Raw genomic sequence first — 22,489 nt, forward strand, 5'->3', positions numbered from 1 at the left:
AGCATCCGAGGTTTTCTTCTCATGGCAGCGGTGCTCGCAATCGGAGATGCAGTCGAGGTCGATCGTCAACTCTCCGATCTCACATTTCTGGCAAACGTCATCGCCGACACGAAGCTTGAGGAGCTCTGATTCCTCGACGATTCAGTCAGACCCAACCTCGCCGACTCAGTTCGGTCAAATTTCTCCGACAGTCCGATACACATCATGCGACGAAGCCGCATATGAAGACGAAGCTCGCAGACGTTGCGGGTTTCGGTCTCCGGTGAGAGAAGAAATTAGTGAGGAGGGAGGAGAGAGAGAAGAGATCGAAGAGGGGAGGGGAGGGGAGGGGAGGGGAGGAGAGAGAGAGAGAGAGAGAGAGAGGAGTCAGAGGGCGACGGCGTTGCCGGATTCGGTCTCCGGTGAGAGAAGAAATCAGTGAGGGGGAAGGAGAGAGAGAATAGATCGAAGAGGGGGGGAGAGAGAGAGAGAGAGATGAGTGTAATTTATTAATTAAAATGAGAGCAATACTGTTAATAGATGTTAGATTGGGTAAGTGAGAGTAAAAAACTCTTAGTGGAGTAAGCGGACAATTTTTAAGCTCAAATTGTGTAAATAGTCACTATCCCTATTTAAAGGGATCCACTTCTATTCCCATATGAGGCTGTGTTAGTAAACACTATGAAAATCATATGTATAAATAATATGTCTTATTCATGTATCAATTCTAGGTAAGCAAACATGTCACAATTTAAAAGAAACTCAAGTAAAGAAAAAATAATTGCTATTTTCGGTTGATGTTTTCCTTTTTATGTTTAATAATTATTGTACTAATTTACTTTTGATTGATTAGTTCTCTAGCATTTTGTTAAAGTAAGAGTTTACGTTGAGTTCTTGTAAATTTAGCCACACCAAACTTCTGTTCAATTCACATCTAAACTATATAGAAATCTAACAAAATTAGAAAAATAGAATAAATGTAATAATGAGAGAATCTGACCCCAATACTGTAGAAAGTACACCATTTTCAATTCCTTACAAAACTTGCTCTTTTTGTCATATTCCATTCATTTTGTTTTTTTTTTTTCCAAAAGAGAAAAATGTATATGTGCATCTAAAATTATGAATAAATGGATGGCACCATGAGCTACGGAGTCATCTCCTTCAATTCTCCCCCTCCTCATGCTACTCTTGCTCTCCAGATAACTTGGATGAAGATGCATGTCTAGAAGATCTTGTGTGAGCTTTTTAAGATCTACTTCTTTTTTTATCTTTCTTTGTTGATTTTAAATATTTTCGATATTATATACTCACCAAAAAAAAAAAAAAAAGAGTAGCATGCCTAACAAATCTTCTGTGAGCTTTTTAAGGTTTACTTCTTATTTGTCTTATCTTGTTGATCTTAAGTATTTTCGTTTATATGTAACCGAACAAAAAGAAGAAAAGATAGATTCAGGGGCATCTCTGTAAATTTGTGAGCTTGTTTCAATGGTGTGGACGGTGGACTAGGGAAGAATCACCCCATCTTCTCTATCTGCGTCCTCTTGTCGTCACTGTGTGTGTATTAATTTATTTTTCAATTATTATTTGCTTGCTGCTTAGTAAATAAACCCAAAAAAGAAAAAAAATTCTTAATTAAAATCATAAACAAATAAAAAATTGCGTTTTTCATTTTTTTTTTTTGGTTTTCCAATTACAGTTTTGCTTTCGATTAATCCCCAATTTGAGGCAATTGAGATTTGAGCCCCAAAAAACCCAAGTCCGAAATAATTCTGACCCTCTTCTTCTCGGACCCATCTTCCTTCTTCTTCCTATTTCTTCGTCCCCGATTCCAGACTCGCTTCGTGTCAATTCGCACGTGTGGGGAGAAGAGCGAACCCATTTGGAGACGACGGTGCCATACGACCCCTCTCTGTTTCAACTCGCACCTGCAATCGCCGATCGACGTAGCTCATTCGGGTCGCGCCGTTTCGAAGCCCTCTATCAATTCCGAGCTCCGATCGCTGCTCCGATTGATTTCAGGTTCGTCGTCATTTTTTAGGGTTTTAATTTTTTTTTATTTGATTTGATTCAGTGTTTTAGGGTTACTTACTGGAATGATTGGAATTACGAATTGGGGATTCAGGCTGGTTTGTTAGCTATTGAATTACTTAATTACCCCTTCCGATTGTGTTGGGGTTTGATTGCAATTGTTTACCCCCAATTTTTGGGTTGCTGATTGATTGCCCAAGTTCAAATTTTCACTACTTTTTTTGTATCTCATTGTGTTTATGAACCTAATGAAAGTTGCAATTGAGTGTGCTTAATTCGATACTGATTGCAAAGTTTTGTTCTTGGTATAGTAATTTGAGTCTCATTTTTGTGTTTTTGTTTTTCCTGCCATTGTATTTAAAGTTTAGTAGCTTAAGAGATTCAACTTTATGTATTCACTTGCAATGTCATTGGTTTGTTGTTGATATCAATAGAGAAATAGTAGGTGTTTTGGTTGAATGAGTTATATGATATGTGTTTGCAACTATATTTACAGTATGGAGGGGAGTCTATGATAGCTAAAGATGAGTAGGCGGTGCAATTGTAAAGGTTTTCATTCTAAGTTATGTGGTACTTGATACTTAGAGAGTCAGCATCGTGAAGCATAAAGAAGATGAATGCACAGGCGCATATGTCTGGACAAATCTCTGGGCAGGTGCCCAATCAGACAGGTTCTCAGTTGCCTGTACTGCCCCAACATAACGGAAATGCCATTCCTCCCCAAATGCAAAATGTAGGCGGGCCACCTCGTGTGATCAACACTTTGGACCCCGAGCTTGTTAGAGCTCGTCACTTTATGCAGGAGAAGATGTAAGATTCATTTCCTTTTGTTCCTCATCATTGCTTTTTTTTTTTTTGTTATTATTATTGTTATTATTATTATGGATTTTGAATTTTGAATTGTTTCTTAGCATGTTTTATCCTGACCCTCAGTCTTCTTTGTCCTTGGATGGATTCTGCTTTTGATGTTTAAGCAAATTTTTAAATGAGTAATGACGTTACCATCCTACTTTCCAGCTGTCGTGTTATACAGCAGCGGCAACTTCCCCAGCCAATGAATGAAAGGAAGTTTAGGGATATTGTTAAACGCTTGGAGGAGGGTTTGTTGAGATCAGCTGTCAACAAGGTTACTTCATTTTCTCTTCTGTTCTAGTCACTTTTAGATTATTTATCAGATGTAGTTCCCACTTTTCTCATATAGGTAATTTCCTCTTGTGGCTGTATTTATGTTTTGAGATGATTCTTCAAGTCAAGAAAGGCTAATTTTAACCTTCTACTTATGCTTCAGTACTTTCAAACTGTTCTCATCCTGTCTGATTCTTGTTTCAGATAAAACATATGATGACTTTGTTTTTTGGTAGAAGAAAGAAACTTTTAGTAGCTTCTTGTCAACTTTGTTTTCTTAGTTTTTTTTATGCCCCGCATTTTTCAAATTCTATTTCAGGAGGACTATATGAACCTGGACACATTAGAGAGCCGTTTGCATAATCTGATCAAGCGTTCTCCTCAGACCAACCAGAGCCAACAGTATCCACAGCTTGTTAATTCTTCCTCTCCTGTTGGTACGATGATACCGACCCCTGGCATGTCACACAGTGGGAACTCAAATATGATGGTTACTTCTTCCATGGACGCTTCTATGATCAATACTGGTGGAACTACTAGCATACCACCCACAACGGTCAGCACAGGAAACATGTTGCCAGGTGGTGGCTTACATGGTTCGTTTAATAGAGCTGATGGTAAACTTAATTTTATCATCTTTCCCCTAAATTAGTCAATCTTCAAACCACTGTTACAAAATCTTCTTTTGTAGGTTCTATGTCTAATGGATATCAGCAGTCTCCTGCCAATTTCTCCATTGGTTCTGGAGGAAACATGTCGTCGATGGGTGCACAAAGAATTGCAAGCCAAATGATTCCCACTCCTGGGTTTAATAACAGTGGTAACCAATCTTACATGAATTTGGAATCCTCTAATAACAGTGCTGGGTTCTCTACTGTTGATTCTTCAATGGTAACGCAACCGCAACAGCAAAAGCAGCATATTGGTAGTCAAAACAGCCGTATGCTTCATAACCTTGGCAGCCAAGGGAGTAGTGGAATGAGGTCCGGCTTGCAGCAGAAATCGTATGGGATGTCAAATGGGTCTATAAATGGTGGAATGGGAATGATTGCAAACAATTTACCAATTGTTAATGAAACTGGCATTTCGGATAGCTATGTGACCCCCACAACTTATGCCAATTCTTCCAAACCCTTACAGCAACACTTTGATCCACATCAGCGGCCTGTAATGCAAGGTATGCTTTCTTTCCTGCCTCTTAGTGTGTGCACACATGAGCACACAGGTATAGTGTGTATTCATAAATCATAAATCTACCATATAAAATTGCAGGTTATGCTTTACTCCGATATTTGAAAACTTTACCATTACATAATATTTGTTTGACCAATGAATAATTTATACCCAGGTGATGGCTACGGCATAAACAATGCTGATTCTTTTGGGTCTGGAAATTACTATGGTGCACCGGCTTCTGGGTCAATGATGAATCCTCAAAATTTGAATTCAGTCAGCATGACACCTATATCCAAGACCAGCTCTCCCCTTATAAGTAATCAGTCCAATATGCATACTCAACAACAAAGTCTCCATGTGAAGCCTCAACAATTTGATCAATTGGAAAAGATGAGTTTCCAAAATTCTTCAAGAGACAATATGCTCCAATCTCATCAGCACCAGCAATTTCAGCAGCAACCCAATCAATTTCAACAGCAGCAGCAATTAGTTCACAACCAACGCCAACAGAAGCAGCAAAATCAGCAAGCCCAGCATTTGTCAACTAATGATGTTTTTGTTCAGTCTCCGATGACATCTGATTTAAGCAGTCAAGCAAAGCGTGATAATGAAGTTATGCACTCACAAACAGAACAGTTCCAAATGTCGGAGATGCATAATCAATACCATCAGCACTCTGCTGAAGATCGTTTGAGGAATACTCAGCATAACGCATCTGGTCAGCATGATCTCTCCTCTTCATCGTCCCAAACTTCTCAGCAAATGCAACAAATGTTGCATCCTCACCAATTGATTGCAGAGACTCGAAATGATTTCAGTTCTCTTTCTGTTGGAGCTCAATCAGAATCAGCACTTCAGGGTCAATGGCGTCCTCAATTGCAAGATGGGAGTCACAGGCAGGTCCACATGTCACATGATCAGCATGTCCAAGAAGATTTCCGTCAGAGAATATCTGGGCAAGATGAAGCTCAGTGTAATAATCTTTCGTCAGAAGGACCTAATGTTAGTCAAACTGTTGCCTCTAGAAGCACATCTCATCCCCAGAATCAGGATCGGTTCAGAAATCAACAGAGATGGCTTTTGTTCTTGCGCCATGCTCGTAAATGTCCATCTTCTGAAGGGAAATGTAAAGAATCTCATTGTTTAACAGCGCAAAAGTTGTTGAAACATATTGAAATATGCATGTCATTCCAATGCGCATATCCTTACTGTCCTCGTACCAAGAAGTTGCTTCATCATCACAAGAGTTGCTCGGATTCAGCTTGCCCAGTTTGTGTTCCTGTCAAGAATTATATTCAGACACATAATAAGGTGCAGACCCGTCTTGTTCCTGAATCTGGTGTTCAGAATGGATCTTGTAAAGCCTATGATAGTGTTGACACTTCTGCTACATTGATTTCTAAGATTCCTCCAGTTGCTGAAACTTCTGAAGAGCCGCAACCATCTATGAAACGCTTGAAGATAGAGCAGTCCTCTCAATCAATTATTCCTGATTCTGTAAGTAATGCAGTAACGGCTTCTGCAATTAAGGAACCCCATGTATCCCAGGATACACAGATTCAGGATTACCAACAGAGTGAAATTTCTATGCCAATTAAATCTGAGTTTAAGGAAGTGAAAATAGAAGCTTCTTTAAGTTCTGGACATGGGAATCTTGATGAGATGAAGGATAGTTTTGAGGAGAACTGCAATCAAAGGCAGGATAGTGTGCCTGCCCCTTATAATGAGCCTGCTGGTTTAGCTAAGCAAGAAAGCATCAAACTTGAGAAAGAAATTGATCCAGCTAAACAAGAAAATGCTATGCAGACTGTGGAAAATCCAGCTGGAACCAAGTCTGGGAAGCCTAAAATAAAGGGCGTGTCGTTGACTGAATTGTTCACTCCAGAGCAAGTTAGGGCACACATTACAGGTCTCAGACAGTGGGTTGGCCAGGTTTGTACTCTCCTTCCAACATTTTCCCTCATGGTTGATTCTGTTTGTTTCATTATTGTACACAAATGTGTATAAGCATATTAAGGAATAAGGACACAACTGAAACATTAAAGAACGTATTTTGCTTTAGAACATGTTTAATTTGGTCAAGCATATTAAATTGATTTATAGAAGAAACAGGCACCAAGTAGAAGAGGATAAGGTACCCTAATTAATGTTAGTACTTCTTCATCTTGACATATTTTCATGAATAGATCTTCTACATGGTTCTTATTTTTGGCAAAGATACTACTACATATTAATTGTTTTACTCATGCTTGATCCCTTGCCTGGCTTCGTTTTGGTGTTTGTCTTCAACTTTTCTGTGCATTGCAATCATCTTTTAGATTGGTCTCCTATGTTCATGATATTTTTTTTCTACTGGTTAATGTAATTTATTAGCTTATTTCCTTTTTTTTTTTTTTTTTGGGGGGGGGGTTTGGGGTTACAGAATTGGTAGTGTTAAGTGATTTTCCACTGATCCAAAAAATGTAAACCCAGTGTGTTGGCAAACAATAGTTTCATTCTCACAGTCGCCCTCACGACCATTAGCTCCTAACTTGTGGAATGCAGCTTATTTTGATAGGATGTAGCGGCAGGCATTCGAGCTCAAGGTCTTATGTTTTATGCCTTAATAAAAACATATTTACTAACATGGATGGGAGAACAACTAAATTATTTTTTGTTTGAAACTACATTGGAGTTGAGGAATTTATTGCATGTTAATTTAGCTTTGTGGTTCGGCAGCTGATGGGTAATGATACAAAGTAATGTCTCTGAAAGTTCTCTTGTTGTTGGCTTTATCATTTTTTGCATGTACCATTTATGAGAACTTGTAGTTTCTGTTTCAAACTCCATCAGATGCTGATTTATTTATTTTTTATTTATTTTTTTTATTTGTACAGAGCAAAGCAAAGGCAGAGAAGAACCAAGCAATGGAACATGCAATGAGTGAGAACTCCTGTCAGTTGTGTGCAGTAGAGAAGCTTACGTTTGAACCACCGCCTATGTATTGTACACCTTGTGGTGCTCGTATAAAGCGCAATTCTATGTATTATACAATGGGGGCTGGTGACACACGGCATTATTTTTGTATTCCATGCTATAATGAGGCTCGTGGAGATACAATAATTGTTGATGGGACAGCCATTCCAAAGGCAAGGCTAGAGAAGAAGAAAAATGATGAGGAAACAGAAGAATGGGTATGCGTTATCCGTAACTTATTTCTTGGCTCGTAGTCTGATTCTAGACAGTTATTCTTATGTTTTTCATGTCTAAATTTTATTATAGTGGGTCCAATGTGACAAGTGTGAAGCTTGGCAACATCAAATCTGTGCTTTGTTCAATGGCCGAAGAAATGATGGTGGACAAGCTGAGTACACTTGCCCTAATTGCTATATACATGAGGTTGAAAGGGGAGAGCGTAAGCCATTACCGCAGAGTGCTGTTTTGGGGGCCAAAGATTTGCCAAGGACAATACTCAGCGACCACATAGAGCAACGGTTATTTAAGAAACTAAAGGTGGAAAGACTAGAGAGGGCGAGACAGCAGGGAAAAAGTTATGATGAGGTGAGATATTATATTATGTTACAGAAAATGCTATGGGATATGATGCTCTATTTGTTTTTCTTCTGCCCTAAATCTATACCTGTTTTTGAAATAATGAGTTAAAGGTCTTTCCACTAAAAAAATAAATAATAAGATTGTTGAAAAAAAGAGAATTACTGTTTTATAGGTCAGAACTAGTCAAGACATTTTCTCCTTTATAGATGGAGACTTGACCAATTAGGAGGTTGGTCTTAATAACTTTTGAAGATTGAATACATCTCTGTCTCTGTTTTGGTTATATCTGCTCTGCATGGTCTGCTTCAATTTATTGTTCCTTCTGCCTGGATGTTGTGATTGACTAATTCTTTTTTTACTGTTGCTACTAGGTTCCTGGAGCAGAATCACTTGTAATTAGAGTTGTGTCATCTGTCGACAAAAAATTGGAAGTAAAGCAGCGGTTTTTAGAAATATTTCAGGAAGACAATTATCCCACGGAGTTCCCATATAAATCTAAGGTCTGGAAGATATCCATGGCTTAACAGGCTTGACTGAAATTGAAATACACTTAAATAGTTATACCATAGCAGGGGTGGTTGTAGTATGCTAACAAAACACTTTTCCTTCTAGGTTGTATTGCTGTTCCAGAAAATTGAAGGTGTAGAAGTATGCTTATTCGGCATGTATGTTCAAGAATTTGGAGCCGAATGTCAATTTCCAAATCAGCGCCGTGTTTATCTATCGTATTTGGATTCTGTTAAGTATTTTAGGCCTGAGGTTAAGGCGGTGACTGGAGAAGCTCTCCGCACATATGTTTACCATGAAATTCTAGTGAGTCTGATCTTGTTCTTCATCATCTCTTTGCAATCTTTATTTTATTATCTTCTCTTGGAGCAATTGTCTAAGCCTTTGATTCCATTCCCAGATTGGATACCTCGAATATTGCAAGCTACGTGGGTTTACAAGCTGCTATATTTGGGCATGTCCTCCATTGAAGGGTGAAGATTATATTTTATATTGTCATCCGGAAATTCAGAAAACACCGAAATCTGATAAGCTTCGTGAATGGTTGGTCTGATGAATTTTGTGAATTGTATACAGTTCGCTTCAAGCATCTGGTTTCTTACTTTTTTGTTTTTTTGTTTTTTCCAACCTGTTTTGTTTCAGGTATTTGGCAATGCTTAGGAAAGCCTCTAAGGAAAACATCGTAGTCGAGCTCACTAATTTATACGATCATTTCTTTGTAACTAATGGTGAAGGCAAGGCTAAGGTCACTGCAGCTAGGCTGCCCTACTTTGATGGTGACTACTGGCCCGGTGCTGCTGAGGATCTCATTTATCAAATGCGTCAAGATGAGGATGGGAGAAAACAGAATAAGAAAGGATCAACCAAAAAGACAATAACAAAAAGGGCTCTAAAAGCATCTGGGCAGACTGATCTCTCTGGTAACGCGTCAAAGGACCTGCTCCTAATGCACAAAGTAAATACTTATTCTCTAATCCAATAAGTTGTTCCACTGTATGTGGCTCTTGCTATTAGTTAGTGTATTATATTAGATTTATGGTATTGATTATTTTGCTTTAAAAGTGATTTTATTAGATGTAATGTCCCTTCTGTTCAATTACTATAAAATGTTGGCTGTTGTCTGTTTTTCCTTTTCTTTTGCTGACGTGTGTGCGCATTTCCCAGCTTGGTGAAACTATTAGCCCGATGAAGGAAGATTTCATCATGGTTCATTTGCAGCACGCATGCTCTCACTGCTGTGTACTAATGGTATCTGGAAAACGTTGGGCTTGCAATCAATGCAGATATTTTCAGCTATGTGATAAGTAAGAATTCTGAATCTTGCATTGTTGCTTTATGTTTGTATCAATCAGTTTATCCTAGTACCCTGCGTCTTTCTTCTCATGTATGATGGGATAGTGTTTATAATCTGCTTAGGTTGTTTTAATAGTTTATACTTCTCGTCCATCATTGTAATGGCTTCTTTTCTCAGTAAAATTTTTGCTTCCTATAAAAAAGGAAATGTGTAGAAGAATGGTTGAGGCCCTGGTATTATTAATTACTGGGATCATGCTTTTGTTGGAATTCACAAACATGCTTGATTTGGAACAAATTTTTTTTTCTTTTTTACTTTTCGTCCGCCCATTAAAGACTTGTCTTTTTTTGTTACTTACATCATATGTTCCCCAGGTGTTATGAAGCAGAGCAGAAACGGGAAGAAAGGGAGAGACACCCTATCAATATGAGGGATAAACATGACTTCCGTCCTGTATGTGAATTGTACTTGTATAGTTCTTATGTGAATCTTCCTTATTTATTCCGTTCTTGATGCTCAATGCTGTTGTGATTCTGTACTGCAGTTTGACATCACTGATGTACCAGTGGATACGAAGGACAGAGATGAGATTCTTGAGAGCGAATTCTTTGACACTAGACAGGCGTTTCTGAGTCTTTGTCAAGGGAATCATTATCAGTATGATACTTTACGGAGGGCTAAACATTCCTCTATGATGGTCCTTTACCATCTTCATAATCCAACGGCTCCTGCATTTGTGACAACATGCAATATATGTCATCTCGACATTGAAGCAGGTCAAGGTTGGCGTTGTGAAGTTTGCCCTGAATATGATGTGTGCAATAGTTGTTATCAGAAGGATGGTGGTGTCGATCATCATCATAAATTGACAAATCATCCATCCATTGCTGACCGTGATGCACAAAACAAGGAAGCTAGGCAAATGCGAGTTGTACAGGTACTTTATATTTCTGTTACATGTTATTGGAAGTGGTCATAGTGATACCCAAATAGAGAATTTGCTTCTGAAATATTGAGATTACATGTAGTTAGGATTAATGTTAGATTAATGCATTTTGTTTGCATGTGTGATTTCTGTGACAACAAATATATTACGAGGGAAAAGAGCAAGTGCATATAGTTGTAGGTCTCGGTGAAACCAATCCGGAAGAAACAAGTCTTGAGAACATGCTTTCCTCAGTATTCACTTACATTTTCAGATTTAATTAATTATTGATGATCGTGGGTGCTAATTTATTTTTAATATTTTTAAATTATATCTTTATTGTTGATTAATCAGTCTGAAATGGACTTATAATCTAGGGAAGGGCTTGGAATTATCCTAGATTGGTCAAATTGCTATAACTAACATTTATTTTATTTTTCACTTTTGCAGCTTAGGAGAATGCTTGATCTTCTAGTGCACGCATCACAATGTCGTTCTGCACAATGTATGTACCCCAATTGTCGCAAGGTCAAGGGACTTTTTCGCCATGGAATTCAATGTAAAGTTCGTGCATCTGGAGGTTGTGTTCTTTGTAAGAAAATGTGGTATCTCCTGCAACTTCATGCTCGAGCTTGCAAAGTATCTGAGTGCCATGTGCCTCGTTGCAGGTTTGTCAATAATTTACTTTATGATGAGTATTAAAGTTACCTTCTCTTGATAATCTCTCTTCCCTTTTGGATTTTATAATAGATTGTAATTATGAATGTATGTTTTCTCAGAGATCTAAAAGAACATTTGAGGAGGCTGCAGCAACAGTCTGATTCAAGGCGAAGAGCTGCCGTGATGGAGATGATGAGACAGAGAGCTGCCGAGATAAACAATTCTGGGTAATAAAATTGTAAATATAAGATTGGAAAGTCTTGGAGGAAAGAAAAAAAAAAAAATTCGGATGGGGACAGTAATTTTCTGCTGCTTGGAAGGGGAGACACCCGAAGGAGCGCTCATAGAAGACTAAAGGGGAGCATTTTACCATACAGCATATTGGTTTATATTCACTTTTAGGGAACAATTCTTTGGTTCTTATCTCCTTGACTCAATCGTCCCCAAGAGAAGACATGCAAAAATGATCAACTCGAGCTTGCCGTCTTCCACAGCTGCAAGCAATGCCCCGTTGACGTGGAAGTTATCTGTTTTCCTCAGTCTGGCCCAGTTCGGCGATTCTTTGATTTTATCCTCTTGTAGTTTATCAAATGCCATTTGGCAAATGTACTATATCATACTTCTTACAAAGAAATGTGGAAGGGAGGTTAGTTTAAGATCAATCTCTTTCATCTACCCTCCCCTTTTGTAGTTGTGTTCTTAATTGAAGGAATAAGTAGCTTCGTTTAAACTGCCTCAATTAGTTCTCATTGACGTTCAATCTCATGTTAATATATATAGTCCACAGTATTTCCATATCAATTGGCTGGAAAGCCTTGACTCTCTCTCTCTCTCTCTCTCATTGCCATTGGATCTGATTTGTACAATTCCAAACCACTTATTGTGGGTTTTGTATTTAGCCTGAGAAAGAAATTAAAGGAAAAAGCAAGCGCTACGTGGCTCGTTCCGTCTCAGGGACCCTTTCCCTTGTTTCAAACCTCAAATTGTGTCCTTGTGGATGTGGTATGTGCTGGAAGAAAAGAACTCCATCCCTGTCTCTGTCTTTGATGTGTGACCTACACCAACCATTCATCTTTGCTTTACCATTTTGATTTACTGATATCAAATTTCAAAGACACCAATTATCCAAATCCAAAAATAGAATATACTGATACACAAACGGCTTTGTTCAGTTGGGCTTGAATTCTTGGCGGTAATATCACACCATGACTACTGCCGCTAGAGCCATTAGTAGCAACAGCTTGAGCAATAGTCCTAACCATTACCAGTGGTGCAGTCAGACATCTTGGAGATCCATTGCGCTGCCAATCCCGAAACCCAGTTGCCAGAACTTGACAATCGCCACCAGGAACCGATCATCGTCCGTGATTCCTAGAGCCTCTGGGGATTCCTCACCGGAGCCGGAAAATGAAGGAAGCAAGAATATCAAGACCAAGACCAAGACCAAAACAGTTGGTGGAACTAGTCCTGCTTCTGATGAGAAGAAGAGTGAGGTTGTTAGTGAAGTGCTGACAGAGAAAGAGCAGAAGCAGAAGCAGCAGAGGAGGCTGGAGCTGGAAGACGTGAACCCTGTTGGGCTGGGTCGGAGATCACGCCAGTTGTTTGATGAAGTGTGGCGCAAGTTTTCTGGGCTGGGGCAGATCTCAAGGACTAGCTTACCCGATGAAAGAGACGCCCTTGATGCCCTTCTCATCAGGGAGGGTCCCATGTGCGAGTTTGTTATTCCCGGAGCCCAAAACACCACGGTTTTGGTAGTCGGAGCTACGTCTAAGATCGGCCGGATAGTTGTCCGCAAGCTTATGCTCAGAGGCTACACGGTTAAGGTATGTATTTTTTTTTTATCCATTTGCGGGTTTTGTGTAGGTTATTTGCATTTAGCTTCTGTGTGTAATGAGTTGGGTGTTTGGGAAATGATGAATTAGGCTCTGGTGAGGAAGGCGGATCAGGAAGTGGTGGACATGTTGCCGAGGTCGGTGGAGATTGTGATTGGGGATGTGGGTGAGCCGGATAGTCTAAGAGCCGCCGTACAGGGCTGCAACAAGATCATATACTGTGCAACTGCACGGTCTACGATTAGTGGAGACCTCTACAGGGTTGATAATAGAGGAGTCTACAACCTCACCAAAGCATTTCAGGTATAACCCATTTCCTTGAAATACTTCTATTAAACAGCAAAGATTGGAACTTCATGTGTCACTGTTACTGTTAGGTTGGTCATTGTCTGTGTCACATGTGTGAGCTGATGATGTGAATTAGGGAGTTGTTTGTGAAGCTGATGACTTTATGAAGTGCAGGACTATAACAACAAACTTGCGCAATTACGAGCAGGAAAAAGTAGCAAAAGCAAGCTCACGCTTGCTAAGTTCAAGAATCCGGAGTCAGTAAATGGATGGGAAGTTTATAAGGGGACTTATTTCCAGGATGTGGTTGCTTCCAAGTATGATGGAGGCATGGATGCTAAATTCGAATTCACTTTTACTGGAGATGCCGTTTTCTCAGGTAACAAAGCTCTAGTGGGATTTCGTATCTGACATAAATTATGTGTATCATGACTATTCAATTGCCTACAGATACTTACTATGCGTTTGGAATCTCTTTCTTGCTCCATTCTAGGATATGTTTTCACTAGGGGAGGGTATGTTGAACTATCAACAAAGCTTTCACTTCCTTTGGGAAGCACTCTTGACAGGTATGCTGTTGTTGCATTCTCAATGTCATAAAGAAGCTAGCAATGATAGGTACTATATAGTAACATGATTACTGAACTGCAAAGGCTTATCAAGTCTTCCCTTATCCAAAACTATAATGTATAGGTATGAAGGTCTGGTTCTTTCTGTTGGTGGGAATGGAAGGGCTTATATATTAATTCTTGAAGCTGGTCCTTTAGCAGATACATCTCAAAGTAAACTATATTTTGCAAGATTTAACACAAAAGCGGGATTTTGTAGGGTAAGCGCTCTTTCCTCTCTCTATAGTTGTGTTTTTTGTGTTATATTGATGATTTTCTTAATATAATCCCTAATTCTTCATATATGGAACTGGCAGGTCAGGGTACCATTTTCATCCTTCAGGCCAGTGAAACCTGATGATCCGCCATTGGATCCATTCCTTGTACATACATTAACTATACGTTTTGAGCCCAGAAGACAGGTTTGTCCATTTCCTGGATGTAAGATTAAAAAGTATATCGTGTCATATGTTTTGATGTTATCCCCTTGGTGCCTTATTAGTTGTTCCAGAACCTTTAAATAAATTTGTCATTCCTACTTGCATCTTTCGTAATGTTGGAGGGAATAATCTAAGCTCTTTTTTTTAAAAAATTATTATTATTATTATTTATAAAAAAAAAGAAAAAAAAGACGTTTTGAACTGAATCTCTTATTACAATCCACTAGTTTACATGACATAATTTTTTTTCTTCCATTATTTTGATGAAATGCATTTATACAAATCCTTGATGAATCCACGTATTATTCTGGGCACAGAAAGCTGTTGAAGCACGCCCAGGAGAGAAGCAAGACCCCAGAAGCTTTAAGCTTATATTGGAGTACATCAAAGCTTTACCTGTAAGGTTTTTTTTTTTCTTCATTTCGAGTCCATTTATGTTCAAATGATCTGCTTCTCTCTCAACCCTTTCATAATATCTGGTGACAATAGCATATAGAGATAACTTATAGTCACTTGAGTATCCATGAGAATTGAGATATCTTCTGAGGTTCCTGGTTTTCACAATTCCATCATAGAAGCTATTGCTTTGAAGATTATGTAACTGAGTGTAAAGTCTAGATAATGAGAAGGAACAGTGTGTACATTTCCGGCAATCTATGAATACTCAGTTACGTACGAAACTGCCTAGATATAGAGAATAAGTACTATTTTTTTACATGTTTGCAGGCCGGTCAAGAAACTGACTTCATTCTAGTTTCATGTACGGGATCAGGAATAGAACCTAACAGAAGGGAGCAAGTTCTTAAAGCCAAGAGGGTTGGTTCTTTTTATTTTTCCTACTTTGCGATTTTCACTTTTGAGTTTTGACTGTTTGAAAAGTTTCTTTTCATGTCTTTTTTGTGTGTAAATATTTCAACATTGCTAATGCTTTTATTGTTGAAATTTCTCCAGGCTGGGGAAGATTCATTGCGAAGATCAGGAGTTGGATACACAATTATTCGACCTGGTCCCCTAAAGGTGGAGTTCTTATACTAAAATTCATAACATATATTGGCTTATCTAGGAATTTGAATACCTTTAAGAAAATAGCATTATAATCATGACTTGGAGTATATTAAAATCTAATATCGTCAAATCCTTTTCCCATGATTTGTTCAAAAAAAAAAAAAAAAATCCCATGCAAGCTGCACTTGAGCTTTGCAAAGTTACAAATTAGGAATTAGATACTTTAAAAATTGATGTGCAAAACTAACTTTAGTAAAATAAAATTAAGTGTGAAGTTTTTTTTTTGTGTTTATCTTAATGATAGTGGCTTCTGCTTTTGTATTTATTGTAGTATTGTTTGATTGCAATTTGCAAAACTACACATCTAGCTTCAGTTAAGAGCATATTTGTCATTTTGTGGCAAAACAGAAGTGGCATAGTTCTGCATGGAGTTTCCATTCCATGTGATGGAAACCTAGACTACTTACTAACGTCTAGTTTATACAGGAAGAACCTGGCGGACAACGTGCTCTCATATTTGATCAAGGAAACAGGATTTCTCAGGTGAGAATGAACTTCCAGTATAGAGAAAAGATTTAACTTTTGGCTGATAATTAACATCAGCGAACTTCAAATCTCAACTACCATCTCTGAATTTAGGGGATCAGCTGTGCTGATGTAGCTGATATCTGTGTGAAAGCATTGCATGATTCAACCGCAAGGAACAAAAGCTTTGATGTGAGTAGCCGTCTCTTTGCCATTATATTACTTTCAAGTGACAAAATGCTAAAGTGATTTTGAATTTGTCCAGGTATGTTATGAATATGTGGCTGATCAAGGGAAGGAACTCTATGAGCTGGTAAGGACTTAGGAAAATCGAGATGTAGTTTCTCTATTTCAAAAACAAAAACTCCTCTTTTTCATGTATAAGCTTGTAACCACTTGGAACTACATGCCTATTCTTCTGCAGGTTGCACATTTGCCGGACAAAGCCAATAATTATCTGACTCCAGCACTATCAGCTCTAGAGAAGAACACCTGAGAATCCCCAGCATGGTCAATCTATATTCGTAAAATGAGAATACAATTGTAAAGATACATATGGAGCTACATATGATCTGGTATGGATGATCGACATACCTGATCATCCTATAGCTCATGTCAACTTATTCTTGCTGTAAATTCATGTGTAGATGCCTGAAGGGTATGCATTTTCTTCGTCATGAATCAGGTCAAAGTGTAAATATCAAGCACTACAATTGCATGCTTACAAGGCTTTGTTTCTGATCGAGAGTGACAACACCAAGATGGGCGGAAAGAAATTAAGGAAGTTAGTCTTAATTGATTCTTGTAAAAGTTACATTCTTATGATATACCAGGCAGCTGGCAATTAATGATCAAATAATCCTCAAGCAAATGTGCATCTTCTGTTAAAAAGATAATGTGCGATTCAGAAGATGTCCTACTGTTTCGATAAACATTGAGAATGCTGAGAGGATGAGTATAACTTGGTAGAAAGAAAAACCTTCATCAGATGCAAAGCGCTCAAGATAAGTACCCGAATATGTGCCATCACCCGGTATTAAAAGTCGTTATTGACAGTGGCTGAAACCAAAACTTTGAAGTAGGTGTAACTGTTGCTTTAACCGTCAAATCATATTGTTACTTTAGAGAATCTTTACCAAAATTCCAAATTGGAACTCAGGCATCAGGATGTTCTCCTGAAGTGCAAACTTGTATTCAATATGTTTTAAGGGCACCAGAGTTGACACGTAGCTGAGCAAAAAGAAGCAATTCTTGGCCAAGGACCCCATATCACATATGAAGGGATAAGGAAAAATCTGAGAGAACTCGGGAGGTTTTCCTTTGCTAGAAATGAACCTACCAAAACTGAGTTTCAGAATCATACAGCAAAAGAATGCTAATTTATGGCTCAACTACTCCAATTCTACTTAATACAATCAACACCAACAACAAGAAGGCTAATGGCATCATCATCAGAAGCACTTCCCAGTTTGCAAGAGCAAGCAGAAGTTGCATTGTAGCAACTGCAGGGTTGCTTGCAACTGCTGCAGTGTTAGCTTCAGCTGCATCAATAGGTCTTGCAATCGAGTCCCCTGAACAAGGTGATACTCTAGCCAACATACCGCAGACGCTATCCGGTGAGTGCATTTTACCCAAGGATTGCAAGAAAGCTCGGATTCAAAAGCCGAAATCAAGAAAAGCGGAGTCTTGCACAATCAAGTGTGTAACTACTTGTATCAGGGGCGGCGAGGGATCACCCGGTGAAGGCCCCTTCAATGTCAGAAGGTACACATTCCTAGTTGGTTCACAAATCCTATGAGCCAACTTATATTTTTTAAATGCCTTGTGATACTAATGCAAAATGTTAACTATGGCAATATGGCATTGTACAATACCATCATTCTATGTAAACTTGTGCTTGCATCGTCTCATTTGATATGAGTACAATTTTGACCTTGCTTTACTCAAATTCTTAAGAATTAAGAGTATGGTTTTCATTTTTTGGTGCAGACCTATAGTTGTTTTCAAGCAAGGCTTCCGAAGCCGTCAATACTGGTACATGTCTTAAAGGGCTCTGGTTCTGCTCACCGTCAGTCTTTATTTTAGCTTACAGAAACTGTCTTCCATTTCCATTTTGGCCATTTATAGCTATGTGAGAATTGTACCTTTTCTTTTGGCAGTTTGGTGGAGTGCTCAGATATATGTAATCTGATTCGAGATGGTGACGATGGGCCTTAATTGAAACTATAAATTTTTGTAATCAGCTAGCAATTGTATAGTCCTTAGTTTTATGCTCGTTATCGAAGAAAAGATCTGTTCCTCGAGAATTTCTAGATTTTTATTCAAAGTTTAAACACTGTCAATTTACTTCTGTCACTCGTGAACCCCTTGGCTTAGGTATTAGTAGCTGATATATGCTAGTAATTTCTTGTATTGCAAGTGCTCTCAAAGATGAATTTATCATGTTGTGTTGGAATGCTACTTAGAGGCAAAGTGTGTTGAGTGTGATGGGGTAAAAGCCATATATAGTATTACATGCACCATGCACCAAGGTGTGCTATCGGTGGCCAGAAAGTTCATACCTATCCTATTTGGCTTAAAGTTGGAGTAATCTATAGCCAATAACGCCAATTAATTGAGAGAGCTAGCTTTCTTATTTAGGAAGAACTAAACAAGAGAAGAAAAACTCTTGACAGAAACAATCCTACACCAGTGGCCTATTTACCTAATCCTTGCCAAGGCACTCAATCGGACAGGAGATGGTAAAACTAAGCTGAGCATAAGTAGTAAACTTTACATTGCTCAGTACGATAACCAATTCATTTTCAGTTTTCAATTCAAGTAGCTATTTAACCCAAAAGAGTAAAAAATAAGATATGGGAATATTCGTATACCATTGTGATGTCTAGAGAGGAAATAATATTACTTGCATCACTGCATCAGTATTGGCCAACTAATTAATTAATACTCGGAACCATCAAAGGAAAAAAACTTCAAATTTATGTAATAAGCTAGAGAGGTGGATAGGAAAGAGAATTCAAATTTTTTATAATAAGCTAGAACGGTGCATATGCATAGGTATCGATCATTATTGGACAAAGTCAAAGCCTCGATGATTGTTTTTGATTTCCGTCTGAAAATACTAGATGGAACCGGTGTTGATAAAATACTTTTTCTCAAGAGTTTAACCAACGAAAGTATGATGCTCGACACGAAGATTTGCTAACGCAGTGTAAACCTCTCCACTGAGGAAACTTCACTGCGTGGCTTTTAACGTAGCCAACACGAAAAATCAATCCAATATTAAACACTAGAGTTTACAGAATACAAGTAGTGTTGTTCACAACAAACACTTTTTCTTAGCAACAAATGCTAACTTGTTTTACAACCATTCTAACTCTAGATTCAACATTCCAGGCAATCAATCTTCAACCTTCCTTTCACTCAAATGAATCACTGATCTTGAGAGTGAATATGAATGATTATGCAAAGTAACACATGAAACAATTAAAGAGGGTTTTTCGAAAACGATTTGAACAAAACAAGAAGTTCAAAGAAAAACCAATTTATGCCGTCAAAAACCCTAACAAAAACTTTAGTTTTGAAACCTTTTTATAAGGGAGAAAAACTCCCCCTCAATCAAATCTTTTCTTAATAATTGATTAAGATAAATATGGAAAGGTTTAAAACAGTTTTTGAATGTGCAATCGACACTTTCCTAACAAGGTCTCAAATTGATATGCATGTTAAAAACCATTTTAATGCATAAGAGATTATTGACTCAATACAACCGATATGCATATCAATTTAGATTTATACCAACCAATATGGAATGAATACACATTAAACTCAAGATCAGTGACTCGATTTGGCTTGATCTTGTCTTCAAGATCCGATCTTGTGATCTTTCTCTTTGTTTCCTTGAAGCTCCGGTTTTCTTGTCGTAGTGGGAAATCATGTGTTGAATGGTAATAGGCCAATGTACTTACAATCTCCCCCTTTGGGCATTCCCATTCAACACATGATTTTTCCATCTTTTGTCCTGCAAGTTAGGTCTCACAGATAAACACTAATCACAAAACAAAGGGTGCTACTTGGATTAAGGAATCAGTTTCCATCCTTTTCCGGATCCAAGTAGCCAAAATACGATTACTTAATAATAATAATAGCAAGCATCCCAAGAGTATCTGTGCTTATGCACTTACACACCAAAAAAAAACTTTTGTCCATCAAAAAATTAAAAATGCAGAAACAGAAATAAGTAAGAAAAATCAAGTTACTTCTCCCCCTTTGAATGGGAGGGCACGTCAAATTCCTCACAAATCTTGGTGACGGTGTCCAGAAATTCCTCTTCATCCATGGAATCCGAGCTTTCCTCTGGTGCGACAGGCTCCTGCATGGCATGGGATGGACCGGGAGCGTCAAACCCGGGAGGGTGGCGCTGCATGTTCCGGATCTCCTGTGTGAGAGTGGTCAGGGCATGACGAGTTCGAACCAGAAGAGAATGCATGTCGTCCAAGTCCGTCGTGAGGCAAGCAATTCGCCAGTCAGCCACCATAATATGGTCACGGAGACTCTCCAGAGAGACAAGAGGAGGAGCAGCAGAAGATAAACTGGAAGTAAATGGGCGAGGAGGAGGGCTCCGACTGCGTGCACGGTGCATGCCGGGATGGAGAATCCCGGCTCTGGCAGCGGCCTGACGACCTTCTTCTGGAGGAGGCAGGCGGCGATGTCCTCCAAGGCGAGTTGTTTGCTGTGTGCGAACCATGGTGAGAGAGCAGTTGGTGAAAGAACCTGCACACAGAGACAACCAAGAGTAAAATCCGAGGGAGACAAGAGAGGCTATATGTAGTGAACAGTTAGGTTTAAGGAAGACCAAGGAACACACCGATTGGGATAGCGTCTCAAATGAAGAGAGAAGTTATGACAATTTATTTTCCCTAGATATACGCATGCAGAGAACTTCTCCCCCTCAACTTAGGCATAATCATTATGGAAATTAAATGTAGTCAGATTACCATCAAAGAAGGAAACGAAGAGCCAAAAAATATTCAGGGAATCTGCAAGTATATCAGAGGATCGTTTCCTTTGCTAAGTATCAAGGCAATGAATGCATAGGTCATATCGAGGAGAGAAAAAATAGCGAAGTTTAATCACAGAGAGCACATATCACGTAGTTGAAGGCACATAGTTCAGAGTACGAAGCATGATGTATTCTCTCAACAATAAGAATTGGTACTCATAGTTAGACCTTAAGGAGTAAACCTGTGATAGAAGTGAATATAACCACGATGTGGGGCGTAGAAATGAGTTTAGCGACATAGAGAAGGAGTGAAGTAAGAGAACTAAACTTAAGCTCATGAAATCTCCTAAGAAGGAGTAGGAATCATTGTTCCCAAGCACATGTTTTAGTGGAGTCAAAGACCTCCTTTATTTAGTGACAAATAGAACTCAGGTAACAAGACTCTTCTCAGCAACTCCCAGAACAGATGTTCTTAGGGTACTAAGCATAACAAGGATGCTCCATGGAGAGAGTCTCGAGGTAGTTGTCTGCATGATTTTATGTTACGTGCAAAGATCACTCACCAGCTCGTTTCTTGCAAACCTTAGAAAGTTCACCACAACTAAGGCCTGATTACTTTGAGAGATGGGATACAATTCCTTTCTCGTTTCTTACAAATCCTAGAAAGTTCACCACAACTAGGACCTGATCACTTCGAGAAGAGGGAATTAGCTATGTGAGCAAATTAAGCAGTTCGTCTACTTCACTGAATCTCATTTGACAGGAAACAAAAAGAAACATGCCACCACATAGGCTATAGGTGAAGGTGCATAGTAGGGTTACTTGATTCAGTGACTAAACATGAGTACACAATTTTATTTGTCCAGAATAAGGCATGATAACAAAAGATACATGACTGAAAATATGTACATTTCACTAGTGACTGTGATCAAGGGATACTAGGATCACAATTTTCTCAATCAATAGTGGACAGTCATCATTTTTCCTTAATGCGTAGAACATATCCCTAGGGCATTCCTCAACATTTCAAACCTAGCAGTGTCAAGAGGCTTAGTGAACAAATCAGCAAGTTGATTTTCAGTGGGCACAAAGCTTAACTCAAGTATGTTTTGTTCAACCAAATCCCTAATAAAATGATATCGGAGATCAATGTGCTTTGTTCGAGAGTGTTGAACAGGATTCTTAGTGATGTTAATAGCACTAGTGTTGTCACAGAAAATAGACAACTTACCTTGAGAGATGCCATAATCATGAAGCATTTGCTTCATCCAAAGTATTTGTGTGCAGCAACTTCCAGCTGCAACATATTCAGCTTCTGCAGTAGACAAGGAGATGCAGTTTTGTTTCTTGCTATGCCAAGCAACCAGATTGTTGCCAATGAAAAAGCATCCCCCTGAAGTGCTTTTCCGATCCTTTAAATTTCCTCCCCAGTCAGCATCAGAGTATCCTGCAATTTCTACATTAGTGTCGAAGGTATAGAAAATGCCACAATTAACTGTACCTGCCACATAGCGGATTATTCTTTTGACAACGTCCAGGTGAGATTCTTTGGGGTTTG

At 38.7% G+C, this 22,489-nt stretch overlaps 3 protein-coding genes across 5 annotated transcripts; all 3 read left to right on the forward strand.

The window, feature by feature from the left end:
* Nucleotides 1–1,661: 1,661 nt before the first annotated feature.
* LOC112186912 (histone acetyltransferase HAC1) lies at nucleotides 1,662–12,032 on the forward strand. 3 transcript variants are annotated; one of them, XM_024325474.2, is made up of 17 exons: nucleotides 1,662–2,001; nucleotides 2,507–2,820; nucleotides 3,028–3,136; nucleotides 3,455–3,752; nucleotides 3,827–4,312; nucleotides 4,484–6,243; nucleotides 7,188–7,484; nucleotides 7,573–7,851; nucleotides 8,217–8,345; nucleotides 8,458–8,658; nucleotides 8,753–8,895; nucleotides 8,995–9,307; nucleotides 9,517–9,656; nucleotides 10,021–10,099; nucleotides 10,191–10,583; nucleotides 11,022–11,239; nucleotides 11,351–12,032. In XM_024325474.2, exons 2-17 carry the CDS (start codon nucleotides 2,624–2,626, stop codon nucleotides 11,460–11,462), a joined length of 5,154 nt encoding a protein of 1,717 aa, XP_024181242.1. In that variant the 5' UTR covers nucleotides 1,662–2,001; nucleotides 2,507–2,623; the 3' UTR covers nucleotides 11,463–12,032. The 3 variants fall into 3 exon arrangements, with proteins under 3 accessions (XP_024181242.1, XP_024181243.1, XP_040370451.1); XM_024325475.2 differs by having other exon boundaries at nucleotides 3,455–3,731; XM_040514517.1 differs by having other exon boundaries at nucleotides 2,596–2,820.
* A 189-nt stretch (nucleotides 12,033–12,221) lies between these two features.
* On the forward strand, nucleotides 12,222–16,613 carry LOC112186913 (protein HIGH CHLOROPHYLL FLUORESCENCE PHENOTYPE 173, chloroplastic). Its single transcript, XM_024325477.2, has 13 exons — nucleotides 12,222–13,054; nucleotides 13,154–13,366; nucleotides 13,526–13,730; nucleotides 13,845–13,920; nucleotides 14,045–14,180; nucleotides 14,277–14,381; nucleotides 14,717–14,797; nucleotides 15,126–15,215; nucleotides 15,351–15,416; nucleotides 15,891–15,947; nucleotides 16,044–16,121; nucleotides 16,195–16,242; nucleotides 16,354–16,613. The coding sequence occupies exons 1-13, from the start codon at nucleotides 12,437–12,439 to the stop codon at nucleotides 16,423–16,425; spliced, it is 1,845 nt and encodes a 614-aa protein (XP_024181245.1). The 5' UTR covers nucleotides 12,222–12,436; the 3' UTR covers nucleotides 16,426–16,613.
* A 295-nt stretch (nucleotides 16,614–16,908) lies between these two features.
* Nucleotides 16,909–18,168, forward strand: LOC112186914. Its single transcript, XM_024325478.2, has 3 exons — nucleotides 16,909–17,693; nucleotides 17,919–17,963; nucleotides 18,089–18,168. Exons 1-3 carry the CDS (start codon nucleotides 17,302–17,304, stop codon nucleotides 18,144–18,146), a joined length of 495 nt encoding a protein of 164 aa, XP_024181246.1. The 5' UTR covers nucleotides 16,909–17,301; the 3' UTR covers nucleotides 18,147–18,168.
* Nucleotides 18,169–22,489: the final 4,321 nt, after the last annotated feature.

The sequence above is a fragment of the Rosa chinensis genome, chromosome 2 (genome assembly GCF_002994745.2).
Source record: "Rosa chinensis cultivar Old Blush chromosome 2, RchiOBHm-V2, whole genome shotgun sequence".
In the NCBI taxonomy this organism is placed as follows: Eukaryota; Viridiplantae; Streptophyta; class Magnoliopsida; order Rosales; family Rosaceae; genus Rosa; species Rosa chinensis.